The sequence below is a fragment of the Emys orbicularis genome, chromosome 2 (assembly GCF_028017835.1).
Source record: "Emys orbicularis isolate rEmyOrb1 chromosome 2, rEmyOrb1.hap1, whole genome shotgun sequence".
Lineage (NCBI taxonomy): Eukaryota > Metazoa > Chordata > Testudines > Emydidae > Emys > Emys orbicularis.
In genome coordinates, this window is record NC_088684.1 from 76,794,323 (window position 1) to 76,814,143 (window position 19,821).

General features: G+C 39.3%; 1 protein-coding gene across 1 annotated transcript in view; it reads left to right on the forward strand.

The window, feature by feature from the left end:
• LOC135875172 (ras-related protein Rab-10-like) overlaps positions 1 to 18,571 on the forward strand; it is a 53,491-nt gene extending 34,920 nt beyond the window's left edge. The window contains exons 5-6 of the mRNA XM_065400165.1: positions 9,347 to 9,448; positions 18,494 to 18,571. Of these exons, the coding sequence (XP_065256237.1) occupies positions 9,347 to 9,448; positions 18,494 to 18,571 (180 nt within the window). The remainder of the gene's footprint in view (positions 1 to 9,346; positions 9,449 to 18,493) is intronic.
• The last annotated feature ends 1,250 nt before the right edge of the window (positions 18,572 to 19,821 follow it).

Sequence of the window (19,821 nt, forward strand, 5' to 3'; positions counted from 1 at the left end):
ACAAATCAGACTGCTGAAAAGGGTACAGTAGTCTGAAAAGGTTGAGAGCCACTGCTATAGGTAGGGCCCTACCAAATTCACGGCCATGAAAAATGCATCACGGACTGTGAAATCTGGTCTCCCACCATGAAATCTGGTCTTTTGTGTGCTTTTACCCTATACTATCCAGATTTCATGGGGGAGACCAGCGTTTCTTAAATTGGGGGTCCTGACCTAAAAGGGAGTTGCAGGGGGGTTGCAAGGTTATTTTAGGGGGGCCACGGTATTGCCAGCCTTACTTCTGCGCTGCCTACAGAGCTGAGTGGCTGGAGAGTGGCGGCTGGTGGCTGGGCGCCCAGCTCTGATGGCGGTGCCCCGCCAGCAGCAGTGCAGAAGTAAGAGTGGCAATACCATACCATGCCACCCTTATTTCTGTGCTGCTGCCTTCAGAGCTGAGTGGCCAGAGAGTGGCAGTGCTGACTGAGGGTCATGTCATTCTTACTTTTGTGCTGCTGCTGGCGGTGGCTCTGCCTTCAGAGCTGGGCTCCAGGACAGCAGCCTCCACTCTCCAGTTGCCCAGCTCTGAGGGCAGCACCGCCGCCAGCAGCAGCGCAGAAGTAAGGGTTGCAGTACCGCAACCCCCCATAAAATAACCTTGCAACTCCCACACACACACAACTCCTTTTTGGGTCAGGACCCCTATAATTACAACACTGTGAAATTTCAGATCTAAATAACTGAAATCATGAAATTTACAATTTAAAAAATCCCATGACCATGAAATTGACCAAAATGGACCATGAATTTGGTAGGGCCCTTGCTATAGACCAAGGAATCTCTCTGGCACCCCCTGCTGCTGTTTACATATATCACAGGCAGCCCCTTAACATGCTGCTCTCTCTCATTGAGTATACAATGCTGCTTACATAAGCAGTCAAGTTTGTGACCCACTGTCTTGAAAGAGCAAGATGCAGAGTCTTTTCCATTGAGGGCTCATGCTGTTGCATCTCTCTTCCTCCATTTGTTCACCGTAGCTTATCTTTGGCATCCTTCACAGTGGGACTGAATTCTCTTTTTATTGTTGTGATTTTATCTTCTATTTGGGGTTCCACTGTTCTTTGCACTTTTGGGAGTTGGACTGAGGAAGGTTCTAATTTATAAATAAATAGCACTCCAGCTATAATCAGCAATATGTTTATTCTGTGGCCATGGAATTTGCTGCATGTTGAATTTTGCTTCCAAATCTAAGTTTTCTGCAGTTTTTAAAGTTATTTCTAGTCCTAATTTTTGTGAAAATGTGAATGGAAATGTTGTCTTCCTGACTGTGCAGACAGCCTGCAGCAATAACCCTAAGACATGTACTAGCTGTTCCATTCATATCAATCGATTTTAACAATGAATTATAAATAGGGTGACCAGATCCGTTGTTATAGAGACAGTCCTGTTTTTTGGGACTTTTTCTTGTATAGGCGCCTATTACCCCCCCCCCCCCACCCCCGTCCCGTTTTTTTCACAGTTGCTATCTGGTCACCGTAATTATAAAGATGATGTGCCAGATCCTCAGGTAGTGTAATATGACAACGTTCCACTGAAGTCCATGGACCTACGCAGATTTATGTTAGCTGAGGATATGGCCAGAGAGTTTTGAATTTCAGCATTGTTAACCTTTTTGCTGTTGAACATTTTCTCAGACATATCCAGGTAAAGTACTTATCCCACATTACCAGATCACCTTCCATGCCTTCTTAGGTAGAGCTGATCCACAAAAATATGGCCTTTTGACCAAAATGAGAATTTTCATGGAAAATTTTTGTTTTGTTGAATTTCTGGGGCTTTTTTAATGAAAAAACAGAACATTTGGGGTTTTCAAAAAGTGAGAATGGGGGGGCATTTTATTTTTCTCATCTTTTTCTTCCATTTTTTACTTTCATCTTACTTTTCTAGTGGGGAGGAAAAACCAACAATGTTTTCTTTCATCAAAATCTGAACAGATTCTGAGAAAAATTTCAAACATGAATATTTTGATGCTTTTTTAGAAAATTTTCATGAAATATAAATAGCATTTTTTTGACCGGCTTTGTTCTTAGATGCCCAAAGCCCCAGCTGCCAATACCTGCAGCTTCTCCCTAACCATTTCTGCAGTGTGACAACATACAAATCTGGAAGCACGTGGAAAACTGAAAATGTGAGAACTGTGTAAAATGTATTGAATATCAAAATTAATAATACAGGGGCTACTGTACTGATTGCTTTATTTGCTTTCACACTTAGATAAACAAAACATGTATTTTTTAAATTTAAATGGAGCTGCCTCAAAATGTCCATATTGAGGTACTAGTGTGCCTCAGAAACCAAAGGGCTATGCTTCAAAGTACACAAGTCCTTGGGTGTAGTTAAGATTGCATAATCATTTATCTTATAACCTCTAGGTGCAACTTGCTAGAAAGGGAGTGAGAATAGTGGAGCTGAGTGAGTGTGTGTGTGTGTGGTGGGGGCGGGGAGGGAACGTAGGGAGAAGTATGCTGTACCTTTTAAAGAGCTGTAGCAAATTACTCTCTCTCAGAACCCACTGGGAGATCAGGGAGGTACATCCTGATATTGTGGCTATAACTCTCAGCATACACTGGCTTTTGCTGCTGAAAATTGTATGCATGCATAAGGTTTGTAAGCAGCCTTTATCTCATTCATAATGTGGACACTCCATCAGGCAGAGTCCCCACCTTATATGAGACAGGGTGTTTTGTTAGCATTTAACCATTTTTTTCAGATTATGAAATTCTAAAGTAATAATATAATAAATAATAATGTCACCTTGTGAACAGTATTGCAAGCTGTATCTTTTAAAGTGCACAGTTCCCTCATTCATTATACACATTGAATTTGAAGATTTTCATGGAGTTTGTCTAGCCTGCACAGAGTAGTACAAGATGTTCTGTGTGTGTATTTATATACCATTTTTAAACAAAGTGATCATGTAACTGGAGTCTATTATAATGCATATACACAAGGGGGCAGTGTTAAGGTTTCACAGACTGTTAAATATGGTATTTTCTGACTTCTGAATGCTTAACCATGCAACCATATATTTCTTTTAACAAATTTTTTTTTTAACAAATCCTTACCTCTTCACCAGCCAGTCTACTCCCTAGATTTCTCCGGTGTTTTGAAGCACTCTTTAGTTATACTAAGTGTTTCTTTTTCTAATATGATTTCAGAACTCTAGAGAATCCTGAATGAGACAGTTGGTGAAAGGTTCCATAAGCAAGGAAATAGCTAACACTGTCCACTCACTCCAATTTTAAAAAGTGTATATTAATGAAAAGAAAATCTTAGAATACCAAGTCTGCCAATGAGTGATTCAGATTCATCTATTTTATACTACACTCAGAACTGCAAGCCACAAGAATTGTTCCTTTGCAGAATCCTGCAGGGAGGATTTATGGATCCTGCAAGATTCTCCTGTATATTGGCTCTTCCTGAAGGTACCTCAAAATTCTGGACACATTATCCCATTTTATAGTAGAAAAACCCAGTTTCATTGAGAGAATTTCTTATAAAACCATTTGATTTTGTAATTCTCTCACTTCTGCCACTCGGAAGATGACATTTATGTCATACCATTTAATCTTGACAGTATGAAGTAGTTTATATTACAAGTAAGTTTCTTTTTTTGTGGTCATTCATTTTGACAGAAATTTTACCTATTTAAAAAGCAAAACTAGTAACATTATCTCTCTTTCTCAAGAGTAAATAAAATCTTTCCCCTAAATCAGTGGTTCTCAACCAGGGGAATGTAGAGGTTTCCAGGAGGAAGAACAGCTCATCTAGATATTTGCCTAGTTTTACAACAGTCTCTAGAGCCCTGTAGCGGGACAGGGATCCTGCAGGTCCTACAGAACCCACTGCCATAATAACAGGAGCAGAATAAAAATTCAACAAACAATGTGGGAGCGAGTGCGAGTGGGTATTGCGGGACGGGAGCAGGATTAAAAAAATAGTCCTCCCGCACCATAAACAATATGAACTCCCCAGCCAGCAGCCGCCACTCTTCGGCAGCTCTGAAGACAACAGCGCCACCAGCAGCAGCAGCGCAGGCTATAGGTGGCAATACTATACCATGCCACCCTTACTTCTGTGTGGGTGCTGGTGGCGGCGTTGACTTCAGAGCTGGGTGCCTGGCCAGCAGCCGCTGAATGACAAGATTCACAAGTGAAAAACAGGCTCAAGTATCACACTGAAATGTAAGTACAATATTTACATTCCAATCAATTTATTTTATAATTATATGGTAAAAATGAGAAAGTAAGCAATTTTTCAGAAATAGTGTGCTTTGACACTTCTGTATTTTTATGTCTGATTTTGTAAGCAAGTCATTTTTAAGTGAGATGAAACTTGGGATACGCAAGACAAATCAGACTCTTGAAAGGGGTACAATAGTCTGAAAAGGTTGAGAACCACTGCTCTAAATTGTTGTTTTTTTATTGTCTCCTTATAACACATTGACCATAACTTTTTACACCAATCCAAGCACAACATACAGCAATTTTGCCTAATGCTTTCTGGCATTTTCGAGCCTGACTTTTGAATTTTGGGGGCAGGGAGCGCAGATTAGCATTTTTGCTTCCTGTTTTACTGTGGTGTAGACGTTCGGGCTCAAACTGGACACTGGGCTCTAATTTATTTTGCTTGTTTATTTTTAAAAGGAATGTAATCTGAGTTGTAATAGAACTGGTTGAAAAGCATACATAATTGCCAACAGTTGACAATTTTTTTCCAACGGAGAAGCTTCCAAATGAGCTTGAGATCTGGGAGCTACTAAAGGTATGTCTACACTGCAATTAGACACCTGTGGCTGGCCCGTGCCAGCTGATTTGGGGGGGCTCGGGCTAAGCGGCTGCTTAATTGTGGTGTAGACGTTCAGGCTCAGGCTGCAGCCCAAGCTCTGGGACCCTCCCACTTTGCAGGATCCTAGAGCCCAGTGTCCAGTTTGAGCCCGAACGTCTACACCACAGTAAAACAGCCCCTTAGCCTGAGCCCCAGGAGCCCAAGTCAGCTGGCACAGGTCAGCCACAGGTTTTTAATTGCGGTGTAGGCATACTCTGAGCCTCACAGGATTTTGTGTACACTGTAAACGTCATTGTTCTCTGTGAGTGGGATCCTGTCCCTCAGTTCCATGCATAGAAGGGAAGTCTGCATATGGACCTCCCTTTACTGCATGGAAGGGAGAGGGGATAAACTCTTTGACTGCTCTGTCCTGGCAGAGATTCCACTCCAATCCCCCAGTGGCTCCCTCCAGTGGAAGGAAATGATCCAGCCCTTTGTCGTCTTCTCCAAATTTCCAACTGTATAAACCAGCATAACCAGCAAGCCTGGGTCCTCAAAATAGCTGTGAATTCTGTCTTTTCCCCACACTAACAGTGATAGAGGACATGTGTCAGAGAAACACACTGAAACGAAGGAGCATAAATAAGTTAAATAAAATTCAGTAACCTAAAAACTGCGCTGCCTTTTCCTTCTTTTATTTTTTTTAACCATTTATTTTTCTTTTCTCACATTTCCAACTCATTCCATCTATCTCCATACCACTTTTTCCACATAAATGTTTGCTATGTAGTCTCATATTATCTGTACCTTTTCTCTCCATGGAAAGGAGCATCTCCTTTCCTCTTATTTTGTCTTATCTCGTTCCTACTTGTCCCAACCTTGAAGAGGAGTGGGGCCAGCCTCACCCTAGGCATAATTAATTAGCTACTTCCCAGCCTGAGAGGGTGGAACTAGGGGGTTAGTTAATATTTTAACAGACACCAAGGCCTCATAAGAAGACTGAGAAAGATATGTGGGGTGTGGAGCCATGGGGAGTGGGCAGATTCCTGTGGAAGTTCCTGAGCCAGGGTCTGCAGGAGGCTGGGTATTCCAGGGAAACAAAGTGCTCTGTACCAGAGCAAGGAAGGATGCAAGAAATAGAGCCCAGCATGAGCTAAGAATATTACTCCAGGGGAGCCAGCCTGGGGACTGTGTGCTCTATACCAGAGCCAGAAAGCCCAGAGGCTGGGAACAGGGCTCATAGGATGAGCTGAGGAGAAGCCCCGGAAGGGCAGAATGACATTTTTGTTTGTTGGGACTTTTTTCCTGGAAGGGTTTAAGGTTGTTTGTGACTTGACTGGAGGGCTGAGCCACATCACAGTATTGACTGGTGTGCAGAGAGCTGGGGAGACTCATCTCTGGGTTAGGAAACTGAGGCTGGGAGTGCCTGTAGCACCATGCTTGGCCAGCAGGGGCTGCTACACTCTGACACTCGCCATCTTTCTCTCTCCAATGTTAAAATGTCTCTCTGTCCCTTTATGCCCCTTCTTGTGTCTTTTTGTATTCTGTTGTCCCACCATGGTTCTTCACATCTTTTTCTCATCCCTCTGAAACTCTTCCCCATAATGGTTCCTTTCTCCCTCTCCCCTTCATGGTTTCATCCTTTTCCTACCTCCAAGTGGGGCTTTTGCTTCTAGTTTGAGGACCTACAACCCTTTCCTCTTTATTACATTTTATTTCTTCTCTCCCTAAAGGACTTCCTGCTGTTGAGGTGGAAGGAAGTTAGATTCTCTCTTCTTCTGCCCTCCATGGACCAACTGTCTGCAGCTCTTCTTCTTCTATGAGCTACACCTCCCTTTGGGGAGAGGCTGCCCTGGCAACTTGAAGTAGGCACTGGCTTTGCTGCAGGTGATGGGAATGGATGGGAGCCTGCAGGGACCCTAGCGCTTGTATCCTAAAACTTAGGAGCATGGTTATAGAAGAGGACTGTAAATAGTTGATGATTTTAAAGAAAAACTATGGTTCTGTAACTGGTTTATATGTTGAAGGGTTGCTCCCTGATGGAAAATGCTAAAAGCTTGTGTTTTAAAAAAAAGAAAGCTACAATCACTTGAAAAACTCCAGCTCCCTAAGCCAAGTAGGGGTGTTGGGCTTCCAGACCCACAAAATTAATATTATATTTTTATCACATCACAGATATCAAATTGGTTCTAGCATGCCAACACCCATATGCCGACATGGGTGGAAAATGAATAGGTATTGATGCATCCAGCTCCTCCTGCTGGTCTGCTTGGTTCTTCTTTTTTTTCAATGGAGAAAAATAAGGTGCCTATAGCGGTGGCTGTGTAAAGGATCTGTGATATCCTAGTTAAGAGAAACCAATTTCAGCCTCACCATCATGCAAAAACACCTATCTGGGGCAACAAAGACTTGAAAATTGGATTAAAAAAAGTGTAATTTGGAAGAACTGGCTGAGCAAGGGCATCATATAGATTTCCCAATTAGTCAAGGATGAGGACTTTGTCTCTTTTCTAACACTAAAGCAACAATATCTTAGCAGAGTGGCAGTACTTACAGGTAAAACATTGTTAACATACCAATTTGATCCAGACCCCCTGTGACTGCCAGAGGCCCCAGAGCTACTGGGGAGCTTAGAAATTCTTCATAAACTCCCCAGTCCCATGTCCATTATGTATGCTTTACTAACGAAAAGGAACTCCATTGGTCTGGAGTTCTTTGTAAAAGCATGGGTAGAGGATATATCACAGCCCTTAAAAGACCACCACTGGCAGCGTATATTACGGACTCTTAAAAATGCTCCTCTGGATTTCAAGCCATGCCTGATACAGCAAAAGATTCTATTCAGAATGTTTTGGGAGTCACAGAAGTTGTGCAAGTTGTGGAGGCCATGTCCTTTAATGTTTGTTGGCGCTGTAACAAAGAAGGAGGAAACCTGATGCATATTCTATGGGACTGTCCATCAGTCAGGCAGCTATGGAAAAAGGTATGCACATGAGTGAGAATAGGGCTTGGCCTCAGCAATTAAACCTGAGCTGAAAATTATTTCCTAGGTTATGTACCTACTGCTCTGGATTTAACTCCACCACAAAGACTTTGGTTCTTGAGGGCCACAATAATTACCAAGTGCATGAATTTTAAAAAATGGAGGAGTAGGGTTATGCCCAGAATAGAGCAGTGATATTCAGACCTGTCTGAGTTAGCAGCAAAAGAAAGAATAGGTTTTCGATGTAGAGAGCAGTTATATGAATTTGAAGAAATTTGGACCCCATTTCTTGATACATTTGGATAAAGAATGTTGAGATAGCTCAAATAATTCCAGACTTCCATTCCACCTGACCTCTCCACTTTTTCCCTCTCAATAACTGCCACTTCCTCCATACCCAGCTTCCCTTTTTCCTATTTGTATCTTTTTTTTTTTATTATTGTTACCTCCACCCTAACATGTTATGCCTGTGTAATATTGTCTGATTGTGTATTGTCTGGTCTTATAGCTTTGACAAGTTGTAAAGTTGCATAATTGTAAAATTGTATTGAATAGCCTGTGAAATGTGCTATATTTGTTAACATAAAAGCTGTAAGTCATTTACCTTTTTGTATTTTTATTGATTTTATTTTATGAAAATTAATTACAAAATTAATCTTAAAAATGGGAGAAAACTGAGATTATGCAATACACTAACTGGATCCCCAAAATTAGGGATATACGAAGTTCAGGTGCTTCATATAATCCAGCTCTGTTCAATTTATGCTCCGTGGGTCTGATCCGGTGGGATTTAGATCAGGCCACATATCCCTATGCTGCAAATACAGACAAAAATAATTTTAAAAAAATTCCACAAGACATAAACATATTATCCATTAACCTCAATGTTATCCTTTTCTGTATTGTATTACCATTTAGACTGTAGTGTCTGTGTTTATATTTGATCATTTATTTCTATAATCTAGAACTGGGTTCATTTTTACATCCTCATTTTCATATCTATAGATTTTTGCCAGTTTTGAAACTATACATTTGGCAGTCCAAATCTTCCATCTCTATATTTTAAAAAGTTTCATTCAAATACACTTGTTGTATACGATCCATTCTCCATTCAATGAACAATTAGAAGAGGCCCATTACCCTTTTATCTTTTAATTTATGTATGAAGACACATGTCAGAAAAAGCATCACTGCATGTGCAAAATGTATGAGAATGTTTTAAGAGTTCCTGAAATTAGTAACTTGAGGATGCATATGAAATTATTCTATGAAATCGCATTCACTAAATTTATGAATATATGCTTTATTATTTATTATTAATTCAGTCAAAAACAGGGGCAAAAACAGTACTTGGTCCTGCTAGTGAAGGCAGGGGGCTGGACTCGATGACCTTTCAAGGTCTCTTCCAGTTCTAGGAGATAGGATATCTCCATTAATTTATCATTTAGTATTAGTCTAAGTTTACTCGTATTGAAAAGTTGCTTTATCAAATATTTTGTTTTTATAATAGTATTGTACATATGGATATATGTCATTCTCTTGCCTTTATTTGTTTTTCAGCTTGCATGGGAATATGGTATACCTTTTTTTGAAACCAGTGCTACAAATAACATAAATATTGAAGATGCCTTTTCAGTATTGGTCAAGGAAATATTGGACAAGGTAGGTTCCTTTTTGGGGGGAGGAGGCAATGCAATAAAACTTGTTTGGGACAAATCCTGTGGACAGAGTAAGTGCTGCGGAAGACCTTTAACACAGCAGAACCAGTTTGGAGAGCCTCTCTACAGGGGAATATAGGCCACCTGTGTACCATGGAGCTGTGCTCTGTGGATGTGCCTTGTACTCTAGCGCACAAAAGTTTTGGGCTTGGGGAAGAGGTGGGGCTGGTGGATGTGCAGCTTTGCGGATTCACCAGCCACAGGCACTTCTCCACAGGGGAAGGTACAGCAGCCACAGAGTGGTTCCACTGCCACTCCGTGACTTGGGCCAGGGGTGTGTATAGAAGCTGTGGAAGGAGTTAGCACTTTATTTTCAATTAGCAAATGTCTGATCCACAATTTATAACACACGTGCAAATTATTTACATTGGTATTGCTAAGTAAAGAGGAAAATGAACTCCTCTTTTGAAATTGCTAGGACTTAAAGGATTTCTGAGTTAATTAGCAATGGATTGCTGCTGTCAGAATCAGTCTCAGCCTGAAGGGTGTGGCAGTGTAAAGGTACTTACTACTGCATGATGGAGTCTGAGTGTCTAGAGCAATAATTACAAAACACTGAATTATTAATTAGCTAAAACAATATTTTCCATCAAGGGATTTATTTTTAGATAGCAGAATATTGCTTTAGCTATTAATGGATATTCTTCTTAAATGTATTATTATTGTCATTCATCACCAACATTACTTATACAAAACTAGCCTTCAGTTCAGAATAGTCTTGAAGTCATAATGAAGATAAATGAACAAAATTTCTGACAAAGTTGAAAATTCCAGTGTTTTGATTAAATGGCCATACAGGGTGGTGGTCTATTAATTCAGGTGGACTATATGGGCCTAAAGATTCAAAGGTGTTAACATAACCCAGTCAATGTCCAACATTACTCAGTTTCAAAAAGGTTTGAGGATTGATATACAGAGACCTCAGCCTGCTTAGTACCATGGTGTAAACAGCATTAAAAATCCTTTCAACCGTTTATTAAAAATACAGAAAAGAGGGAAAAAACATTTAAAGTATTTGAAATGTAAAGTAGTAAATAAGGCTTTCATTTTAACAACATCCCTTGTTCCCTTTCCCTTTAGCTGGAAAGAATTGTTGGACAGTCTCTTGGGTGATATTAAAGATGGTAATAATTATCCTTTGGGGAAAAGAGAAGTTAGTAGAGATGGGCTGGAACTGTTGCTGCTGCTGTTTTTAAAGTCTCATTTCTAGAAGACAAAACAAGACAAACACACAAAAGGAGAGAGAAAAGAACAGCAAAGATAAAAAAATGGCAGTTCTGTCTCTGGATACTTGCAACCTTACTGCTGGAAATACATAGTGTACCAGAATATGCAGTTTTGGCTGGCTAAGCCAGACTCTTATTAAACAGAAGGCAAAAGGAGAGAACTTGGAAAGAAAAGAAATCAGGTGGGGAAGGAAAGGGACACATGTTGTGGGGGTGGGGGAAGAAAGAGAGAAAAGCTCACATCCCAGGTGGTGCGTGGGATTCAGCTGCAGCTGGTAGAGATGGAAAAATCATCTGTATCCCTTTCTCTGGCCCAGTCTGGACAGAACATTTCTTGGGATCAGGATGACAAAGGCCTGGGGTCCCAGGAGATGGCGGGGGTGGCAGCCACGATGGTGAAGTTTGCTGCAGTAGCCAGAGTTCCTCCCAAAGTCTCTTTTTTTTTAAGGATCCCGAAAGTGAGTGATAGATGGAATAGCCCATCTGTTCATTATTTTGTCTACCAATTAGGTCTAATTTCTGAAACACCAATTTTAGTTCATTTATTTCCATTCTCCTTCTGTTTACCAGTCACAATCTTAATACAGTCCTTGAATTACCAGTAGGACTTTTTGTTTGTACTAACTCAGTCTATCTGTCTTACTTTTGCACCTTTTTGAGTCAGCATTTGTTGTTGTAGATTATTATGACATTCCATGAACTTTCATTCACTTTTTACAGTTGCGCTCACAAGTAGGGTAAATTCATAGACCTAATTATCACAATAGTGGTGAAACTAATCAGCTCAGAGTCAGACTGCTTCTAAATCAAGGACCAATACTATCATACAACAGTACTAAGCTTGGTTATTTCTCAGAAAAAAATATTTAGGTGGACTGATGTCCATTATTATGAAAATGCGCTCAATAACCTTATTACTGTCAAAAAAATCATTCACATCAGAAGCACTAACAGTAGGCCTCTTAAGATTTGGCAGAGTGTCTCAAATAGGTTTACTTTAATTTCTTTTGTAACCAAGGAATTTACTGCATGTACTTGAAACACAAAAGGATATTGTTGTTTTAATGTAATGACATGTTTGCTGTTGCTGAGACATCTGAAGTTCAAATTACAGGTAAGCAATAACAGTTGTGAAGACTCACTAGCAAATTTATGTATCAATACTAATCATATTGAGGATTAAGGGGAACAGTTTTTTAATTCTAGAAACCTTTATTCAACTGCACCTTTGGTTATAAGTGAAATGATTTTGATAGTCTCAGTCAGATTAATCCAGGACTCTTGTCTGTGCTGCAAAACAAACACATACATTAGCTAAACTAGCCATTAGCTTTAAAAGAAGCACAAATCCAGCATGGAAAAGGGTAGGGAAACTGAGGTGAATATTTGAACATTTGTTTTGTTGATTCAAATAAGGTTCTTCCTCACCTCAGTTTTATTTAGTTTTCCCATTGGACTGGTAAGGCAGAGTTTACAATAACTTCCTTCTGGTTTCACCAAAATTTTCAGGTACAACAAAATAATTTGCTTGTTCACAAAACAGTGAAACCTGGATGTACTGCTTGAATTTTAACCTCCCTAACTCTATGTTGGAGAAGTGAATGTAGTCAGCAATGTGACCAGCAACTGTGTAAAATGATGCCGTGCTATAATCCACGCATCAAGGACAGTGGTACATCTGTTTTACAATAACATTTATTTACCCATCATAAAATAAGGTAAAGCCCCACACAATGTTCTGGTCCAAAATCGTTCCTCGAGGCACAGGTCTCTGCGTTCCCTTCCCTTTGGCCAGTTTGCCTCTATGGCATTGATCCTCCTATCCCAGGATCCACACAGGAGAAGGGGGTGAAGACTAGATGCCGCCCTGCTGGATATAGATAGGCCAGGGAAAGCATATTATCTCACACCAATCCCACAGAGGAAATCTCCTTTAAGGAGTTCCCTGGGGAAGCCATTAGGGCCAGGTTGCCAGGAAGCAGGTGAGTTATGTTAAGAGCTGATGTAAAAAGCTGCAGAGAGAAATATATTTGCAGGTTCACAGGAACAACTTTTATTGGTCCTACAAAACCCAGGATTTTTGCTAAATATTCTTGAGCTCCATCTGTTGGCATATATAGTTATTAACTAACTATATACTCTCTTCCTGCAACCGGAATGCTGGGGACCTATAATTTGTGCACAGATTCAGGGCTTCCTGGAACTCTGTAAAATTAGAGCAGTTTGTGGTTTGAAGGACTCTCAGGTTGGAGGAAACATTGAAATGTGTTAAAACACATTATACATTTGTTTTTCAAAATTATTCTCACTACACTTGCTAATATAAAAGAGTGGGCCTCATACTTTAAACCATGGCAGCAAATTACCCTATGTCAGAGTCTGCTATATCTTTCCTGCTTGAGGCATATTTTTTGTGCTCAATGTTATCAGATAGTTAAAACAACATTATATAGACTTTTAAATTGTGTGCAAGTTGCGAAAATCATTTTACAGTAAGGACTCCGTGTTGCAGCTCTCACATGAATTGTCTCATTAAAGTTAACTGATCACCTGAACTCATTACAACTACTCACCTGAGTAACAGAGGCAGGCCATAATTTTGAGAATAACTAATACATGTTTTTTGTTCAATTCAAACAGCTATTATTAAATGACTTTATATTATTGAAAAAAATCTTTAGTGTGAATTAATGTTTCTGACATTTGTATTTGCACTTATCAGTTATTCTGAAAGTTTGCAGAGGCATGTTTACAAATAACAGTATTTTATTTATTCAGAATTCTTAAGAGTCTGGATTCAGATTTGCCTAAACCTGCTCATTAGAAGATGACAGCTGTTTAATAACATTGCTCATGGTTACCAAATGACCCATCCTGCAATCATGAGTCACACTTTAAACAAAAACAGAAAAAAATACAGTTAGCATTTAGATTTATGCATACTGTCATATGTTGCTCTGTTTAATGGCTGAAGATCAGTCGTCTTCCCAAATAGCTTTTGACAAGAATATTATAGTCTCTGTACTTAAGTCTGGTCTTTGTGGATTCTTGGTTATGACATCATATTAACTGGGGGGGAGGAGGAAAGAAACTATGCTTAAACTCCCCTTCCCCCCAAATCAGCAAAATAAATACCAGGAGCAATTGCCATTCTCCGAAGAATACAACAAAACCATAAAAAACAATGTTCTTCACTCCCCAAAAATACAATTAATCATCAAAACAAGTTTCTGTATTTAATAAACATGTATTTACTGAGCAAAAGAACTATCAAAACCGAGCACAATGTTTCCATCCAGGGTTTTCCTCTACTGAAGGTGAGAGTAACATATAAAGCCTAATGATTGGATACCATTTGGATGAAGAGATACCACTATATGAACATACTACTATAACCATTTCATTATGGTTTCTTTTATATTGATTAGGGATGTTTTAGATAATGAAACCTGAAAGATTATGTATTCAATTAATTTAATCTGTACTATATTTAATCAAATGCCCAAAGATATATTAAAACAATGCATTATGATACAGTTTTTAGTTACATGACCACATAGTATTTCCTCATTCTGTGGACAGGACAGACTGTACTCTGGGAGTGAATCAGGGTTGCATAGTGAATGGGGCTGTTGTCTGTACGGCCCATGCCTTATTTGTTGCAGAAGAATGGTGTGTGGTGAATGAGGAAAGGGAACTGAAGAGAAAGGAGAGTCTTGTTGTTAAGGCAGTTGCATGCCATTCTGGAGAACTGGATTCTATCTCTGGCTGTGTCACAGAGTTCCTATGTGGTGCTGGGCAAGTCACATAAAATTTTTCACAGGTGAGCAGTGTGTGTTCCTCACTGCGTTCCTCTGGGTACACAGCTTGAGCCACCTGGGGTCTGATTGTAGATATGCAGTGTGCGCTCACAACTGCAAATGTGGTCATTGGGAGCTCTGCTGTGAACATACGTGAAGTGCTATTAAATGCCATGTAGTCTGAAAAATCAGACCCTGGGCTTCTCAAGTTTTCAGACAGTTGATAATTTGATCATTTTTGCTTTAATCATTGTACATCAGTTCCCCATGTGTCAAATGGGGATAATAATATCTCCTCAGAGTGGTATTGTGAGCATTAATGGATTTATGTTTGTAAAGATCTCCGACACTACAATGAGAGCATCTAGAAAAGCCCATGAAGAAATTAATAATTCTGCAACCAGTACAGGATTTGAATGGTATGAAGTATCCAATTCATGGGTCCACACATTACATGATTGACTATAAAAAGAAAAGTCAACTGGTGCTCATTCAGCGAGCGCTGCCCTGTACACTGAATGTGGCCGAAGGTCTTGTGGAAAAAATAGTATGTGATCCTAGAAATCTGTTGGCCACGGAAAAATGCGGAATTTTCGTTTTTACAGCGAATCCTTAGTTTTTTCATTTTGTGGGGGGGAAAAAACCCCAACAACAGTAGAACCCTGTTTATCCGAGCCCCCATTATCTGGGTCTCCACATTAACCGAACCCAGGGCTGACAGCCGAACGCCACCGCTCATCATAAAAGTATTTGGCATATGTAAGAAATACAAATTGTGGTTCTATTGATTATATTTTATTATAATGATTGATGGCACTGGTGGGCTTCAAACTTGCTTAAATATTGTAGATATATCAATAAAACATTGTGTTCAACTAATACCTATATAGTGGCTAGGGAAACTAAAATTCAGTGTTTCATTTTAAACATGGAAAACCACGGATTTTTATGGGGGGGTTTTATCAGAGAATTTTGGGCTTTTTATCATGGAAAACTAGGATCCTTGGTGATCATGTAGCTAAAGACCATCATAATGCATACATACAAGGGAGCTGAATAAAGGTTGCAAAGACAACCTTCATTCTGGTATTTCCTAATTATTGAGTGCTTGACTTTGCAATCTTAACATTCTTTTAATGTTGGGGTTTTTATGTAATTTCCTATGTTTTTTAAAAAACTTAAAAATTGAAAAAGCAAAATTTCCATCATGTGGATCCATATTGACCCTGCATATTGGTCTTCAGCAGGGTTGGGATGCTTACATACGGCACAGTCCTACCAGCTATCCCTTGAGTTAACTGAGTAACTGGTAGCAGTAGAAGGCTGTTATCTTCTATGAGGACCTGCCCCAGAAAAAGATGAAGACACACTTTGCTTGTGGGTTTTACAGCTGTTTACTGTGAATAGAATGTTGAGACTCAGAAATAATGGATTCAGTTCCAGGTTCTGTAAGGGAGTGTTTTCTAGTAGTTATAAATACTTGTTTCCCCAGCCTTTCCCTGTCCACTTCTACTCCTAACCCATCCCCCTGCTGCCATATTCAGCTCCTGCTGATTCCAACTCTTGTCCCACCCTGCTGAACCATTTTAGCTGAAACTTTAAAAAACCCCAAACCATAAGGCAAATATCCAACATTTAATTTCTTATGCCCTTTGAAATCTAAGTTCATACTCTGTATAGTCTCCCAGTCATGCCTATCAATTGTTCTGCAGTTTGCAGGACATTTTTCAGTCATTTTCTGGCCCAGGTCCATGCTTTGAGTTCCATGACGCTTATTCCCTCAAAGAGGTAAAGAGATATCTCTTTCAACAGCTGGCCTCTGTAGTGAGAAACATGTAAGTATTGCTGCTGGCAGTGGGTCTCAACTAGGGGTACGTAGAGGTTTTCCAGGGGGGTACATCAACTCATCTAGATATTTGTCTAGTTTTACAGCAGGCTACATAAAAAGCACTAGCAAAGTCAGTACAAACTAAAATTTCATACGGACAATGACTTGTTTATACTGTTCTATATACTATACACTGAAATTTAATACAATATTTATATTCCAATTGATTTATTTTATAATTATATGGTAAAAATGAGAAAGCAAGCAATTTTTCAGTAGTAGTGTGCTGTGACACTTTTTTATTTTTATGTCTGATTTTGTAAGGAAGTAGTTTTTAAGTGAGGTGAAACTTGGGGTACACAAGACACATCAGACTCCTGAAAGGGGAACAGTAGTCTGGAAAAGTTGAGAGCCACTGGCTGCTGGATTCAGAGAGAAAGTGGGTGACTCCTCTTGACTTCATGCATGTCTCTGTGTATCATTGCTTTCTTGGTAAACAAGCCAAGCAGAAAAGGAAAGAATAGTAAGAGAAATTGGAAACTTTTTTTCTTTATCTGCATAACAAAAGGTCCCATGTTTTTATCCCCTCATTCTGGGGTTCAGTGTCCCACCTCTCAGACACTTAAGATGTTTGCTACAAGTACACTGCATAACTGGTTTTGATTGTTTTTCTTGTCAGTATTAATTGCCCAATTCAATATATCTCATCACTTACAGGAAGGGCCTTAGGCCAAAACCTTGTGCTGGGATTATTATCTTCTCTTAACATCAGTAAATAAATGTTTTACTATTATAGAATGCTATTTTGATCTTTTTACTTCTATTAAGACTGAGTTAATTAAATGCTGGGAGTTGCTTGGATTAAAAAAAAATTGGCTAGCAAAACTACTGAACTATAATGTATATGCCAAGATAAGTTAACTTCCTTCATAACAATAAAGGGTCTGATTTTTTTTTTTTTTAAGGATGCTGAACACCTGCAACTCCCATTAACTTCAACTGGATTTGTTGGTGCTCAGCACATCTGCAAAGCAGGCCCTAAACAAGTCCATTTCATTTACTGAAATATGAGTTTTGGAGCTTTGATATCCTGGGCTCAGGTCACCACAGCTGGAACAGAAAGGAGCAATTGTTTTCCCTGGCTCCAGAAAGGCCCTTGTTTCTCCAAGAGAGTTATCGTTGAGGAAGGGCGGGCATGTTTCACACTACTTGTCTCTTGTGGGGTTCTGCTAGTTTAAGTTATCGTTTGGATTCCTTAGCAGCTGAGGATGCACTGAATTGGCACATCCCTGGCTACCCCAGACATGTCCCTGCCTGGAACTGCACAGCCCCCCTCCATCCCAGCAGGAGTTGTGTGTGCCTTGTGCTGCTGGAACCCTTCCTTTGAGCTGGACACCAATGAGAGGGATGAGATGAAACACATCCAATTTCTCAGAGCTGAGGGAGTTTATAATACTTCTTATTACTGTACAGAAAATTAGAAAAACTAGGCAAAATAGGTCAATTCATCAGTACCACTGTACAGGATCTCTGAAGATTGGGGTTTTAGAGCATAAAATCCATTTCTACTTTAGATTAAATGTGAAAATGAGTACAGATATTTGTGCACATCACAAAACTACCATACCATTTGTCATAGCAAAATCTGATGCTTATTTAAAGTCATAGATGACACTAGGGCTAAATTGCTCATGAGGGAAAGCGCTACTTATGCAAGTAGTCAGTAGCACTATCTACATCAGTATGTACCACTCCAGTGAGTAGAGATTTACAGGATCAGCTCATGACTTGTGATGTCTTCTCAGAAGACCATACATGCCCACCCCTAGGATCTTTCAGGACTCAGAAAAGGGGCTAGAGCCAAGTATAGTATGAGCATGTCCTATCAGCCTGTCACTTCCATGGGCACTAGACTCATCCAATTTATTAGAAAACTCCCTAAAATGTCCAGCCTTTCATTTGACTCTTCAGAGCTAGAAATATATTCAGTGACACACTAAAATGTTTTATAAAGCTAAAATATATGATGGGCTGCCTTATGAGTCCACTCATGGAGAACAATATTCAAGCATCTATGTTAATATAGTGCAGCTGCATTCGTCTTAATGCCATGTTCATTTTAATTTGTTTTGCAGAATTCCTGCGTATTGTGTGACTTAGATGTGGTGGATCTAAATGAAAGTAAGAAAAAGAGAACTTGCTGTCAGTTATGAAATGCCACCTGCACTTCTGTCTTACTTCAGGAAATGTTAACTATTTCATAGGAATACACAAAGGTGTTAAAATGAATTTGATTATTTAGGCAATTTCTGTAAGTTATAGAAATCTTGCTGCTGTAAGTATTGACATTTACAATGCTACAGTACTGTATATACATGAATGTTCTATTTCCTAGTTTTTAAAGTGAAGTTAAATCAATTATTTGCATTTAGGACCTCTATGACCAGCACAGTGGGACTATTCATATATGCCAGTGTTTGCAGGAATGGGACCTAAATGTACAATCCTTCTCTTGTTGAAGTTAATAACTGCCTTAATTTTTTTTCTTTGTCTGTCTCTTCACATAGTGAACCCTACAACAAGGGCCCCTCACACATACAACCCTCTGATCTAAATGACCAATTTAAAATATTCCCAAAGTTTCCAATACAGTCTGAATTAAGTTTAAATTAGAGACATTATCAATTAAATTAGAGACCATAACTGAGATTCTGCTGGGTCCTTGGGTGGTCACTTCCCAAAACTATCCAGAAAAGTATGTTGTGTTCTTTTTTGGGGGGGGGGGGGAGAGAGATTGGTTGTTTGGGGTTCCCCCCCCCCAGTGTAAAGAGTTTGTATTGTTTTGTAATACCAGTGCAAAACGAGGTGTAACAGGACCAAAAGAGAAAAGAAAAACGTATCTAATGTACATACATTATACAGACAGACTTTAGAATGAAGAAAAAAACAGAAGTTCATAAATACATGTCTTTACACTAATGTAATGTTACACACCGTGTATAGAACACCAAATCAATTATCATTATTTACTGGACTCTTGATGCTAAGAAAAAGACTTCATCGTGTTACACATGGATGTATGCATCCTCTTAATTTGTACATCAGAACAATGGAATGTTTCCAGTGGTCAATAAATAGCTGCTAAGAAGTTTTATAGTTTTGTAAAATAATTGTAATAGCATATTTTCAGTATATTTAAGTTTTCTAATGTTCTTATCAATTTGTTCCTTTATACTAGGTGATCTAAGTATTAATAAAAGCATATTCAGTTTTTGTGGCCTTTTAATCTATACACTATCACTTTCTCCCAGTATAAATACATTGAAAATCTGATTCCTGCTCTAACTAGAACCCATTTTTGTACTGGTATTATAGCACCGACTTCAGTGGAGTAACTCCTGATGTATACAAGTATAATAAGTAAGAACAGACTCAGATCCTGTATGTTTATTTTAATTAAGAA